At 51.2% G+C, this 2,469-nt stretch overlaps 1 protein-coding gene across 1 annotated transcript in view; it reads left to right on the forward strand.

Moving 5' to 3' along the window:
* NUCB1 (nucleobindin 1) overlaps positions 1-2,469 on the forward strand; it is a 25,866-nt gene that overhangs the window by 20,154 nt on the left and 3,243 nt on the right. The window contains exons 7-9 of the mRNA XM_042781226.1: positions 1,823-1,881; positions 2,135-2,227; positions 2,313-2,405. Of these exons, the coding sequence (XP_042637160.1) occupies positions 1,823-1,881; positions 2,135-2,227; positions 2,313-2,405 (245 nt within the window). The remainder of the gene's footprint in view (positions 1-1,822; positions 1,882-2,134; positions 2,228-2,312; positions 2,406-2,469) is intronic.

A 2,469-nucleotide genomic window follows, 5' to 3' on the forward strand; every position in this document is an offset into this window, starting at 1 on the left:
GTCTATTACAGAGTAGAACTGTTCAGTAGGGTTTCCTTGGCGGTAATCTTTTTCTCTTTTCTTAATATTTTATTGAGTTTTTGGTGAAAGTTTACATGACAAATTAGGTTCCCATTTGCTAATTTGTATACAAATTTTTCAATGATTAAAAATGGTATGGTGGAGCGTGAACCTCAGCCTGTATGACCATGGGACCAGAAGAAGTAGATGGTGCCCGGCGACCACTGTGAACCACTCAGAAAGGGATCAGTGCAAGAGATCCCGGACAGAGTGGGAGAACAATGTGGAACTAAACTCAAAAATCATAAAAAAAGACCAGGTTTACTGGTCTCATGGAGCCTGGTGAGGTCCCCAAGACTGTGGCTAGAATTGAACTCACTCCTGTGGCTTGCAGCCAAACAACATACAGGCACGTAGGGTAAATGTTTACATCAGGTAAATACACCACTCGGAGCAGTCATTAATGGGAGAATAGAAGGGCAGTATTTGCACAAAGAGATAGCTCAGGGGGCAGGAATGTATAAGAAAGAAGGACACAGGGAAGAGGTAACTATGGGTAGGAATTGGGAAGAGAGCTGTTACATTGTAGGGAATTGCAGCCAATGTCATGAAACAAAACGTGCATAAACTGCTATATGGAAAATGAATTTGCTCTGTAAACTTTCACCCAAATCACAATAAAAACTAAAAAGAAAAAAATAGCATGATAGAGCCATCTGACCCCCTCTGACTTCACAAAGGGAAAGGAGAATCATCATCAGCATCTACCTTATTTGCATTATTAACAAGCTAGCCAATCCCTTCAGTGTGCCACAGTACCTCATTTGCATAACCCCACCCAGCCATTTGGTGAGCCTTGTAAAGGCCATGTTAAGTAATTCACAAAGCACAGTGACATTAGTTACATTGTTCACAGTGTGTCAACATTGTCTTCAATTGCATTCTGGTAGTTCCATTTCCCATATTCTAGTTTCCCTGTCCATTTGTTATAATCTTTCTGGAAGCAGATTGCCGGGTCTTTGTTCCGCAGCGCCACTGGGTGGATTCCAACCACCAGTCTTAGTGTTTAACAGCCAGTTGCAAACCACTTCCACTATCCAGGCTCTGTGGTTAGTGGCTACCCTATTGGGCAGTACAGGTCAAAAGGCAGATAGGAAAGAGGCCCCCCGCCTGCCCTTTGGGATGCATGTGTAGATAGAGATGAGAAAGAAGAGGGAGCTGGCAAAGGAGGCTGAGGGGCAGCCAGAGAGGAGAGAGAGATGTCCTGGAAGCAAAGGCAGAAAGTCAAGTGGGATTTCTGGCTGAAGATTAACCATTGCGTTTGCAACATCATGGTTCCTGGCAGGCTGACCAGGAGCAGTGTGGGTGTTGGTCTGAGAGGGAAGAGGAGAGGCTGAGTATGGCCCAGAGCCTTAGGGGCCTGGAGCCCCATGGCTCCATGAGAAAGATTGGCAGGGAGAGGTTTCCACCGGCAACCAGAGCCAGCACGGACCTGATTCTCTGGGTTGCAGAGGCCCCTGACACCCCTGGATCCCAGGCAAAGGAGATGACTCGATGCCCACGGCTGAGTCAGTGAGCCCAAGAATGACCCCACTGAACCCTGGCCTTCAACTTGTGCCTGGTTGTTGGGGAACTAGCTGTCCTAGCAACAAGTTTGGTGGGGAGCTAAAGTCCGAGGGCAACCATTGTACCACCAGAGACCCCTTGCTATGTGTCTTCTGATAACAGACCCTGAGTCAGGCCAAAATTCCATCACCAGCCAGGCTCCGGGCCCTGACCCACCCCGTCTACCTCCCCATAAGACACTTTATTTCCTCCTCAGATATCAACAGTGATGGTGTGCTGGATGAGCAGGAGCTGGAGGCTCTCTTCACCAAGGAGGTGAGCATCCTGGAAGCTATGAGGGCAGGGGGATGCCCTGATCAGCCACATGGCCCCTCTGGTCCCCGCTTAAGTCCTTCTGAAGGAAAACTACAACTCCCAGCAGCCCCCGAGGCAAGAGGAGGCTGCCTTGAGTGGCAGTGTGCCCCAAGGCCTGATGGGAGTTGAAGTTCCATCTGCCTGATGAGGGCGTACCCTGGGAACAGGGTGGCGGTGGGCTTTGAACCCTTCCTGCCTCTCCTTGGCTGTGCAGCTGGAGAAGGTGTATGACCCAAAGAATGAGGAGGATGACATGCGGGAGATGGAAGAAGAGCGGCTGCGCATGCGCGAGCACGTGATGAAGAACGTGAGCGGAGGGGACCCGGGCCGTGGGGCAGGGGACGGGGAAGGGCACCGCAGCCCTGCCACCTACCCTTATTCCGGTCCCCCAGGTGGACACCAACCAGGACCGGCTTGTGACCCTGGAGGAGTTCCTCGCATCCACGCAGAGGAAGGAGTTTGGAGACACCGGGGAGGGCTGGGAGGTGAGGGCGGGGCCGATACTCCAGGTCCCAGAGCTCCCTCCCTCCTGGTCGCTCTGTGAGGAAC

This window comes from Orycteropus afer, unplaced genomic scaffold (assembly GCF_000298275.1).
Source record: "Orycteropus afer afer isolate SDZICR_OR568_19922 unplaced genomic scaffold, OryAfe1.0 scaffold00099, whole genome shotgun sequence".
NCBI lineage: Eukaryota > Metazoa > Chordata > Mammalia > Tubulidentata > Orycteropodidae > Orycteropus > Orycteropus afer.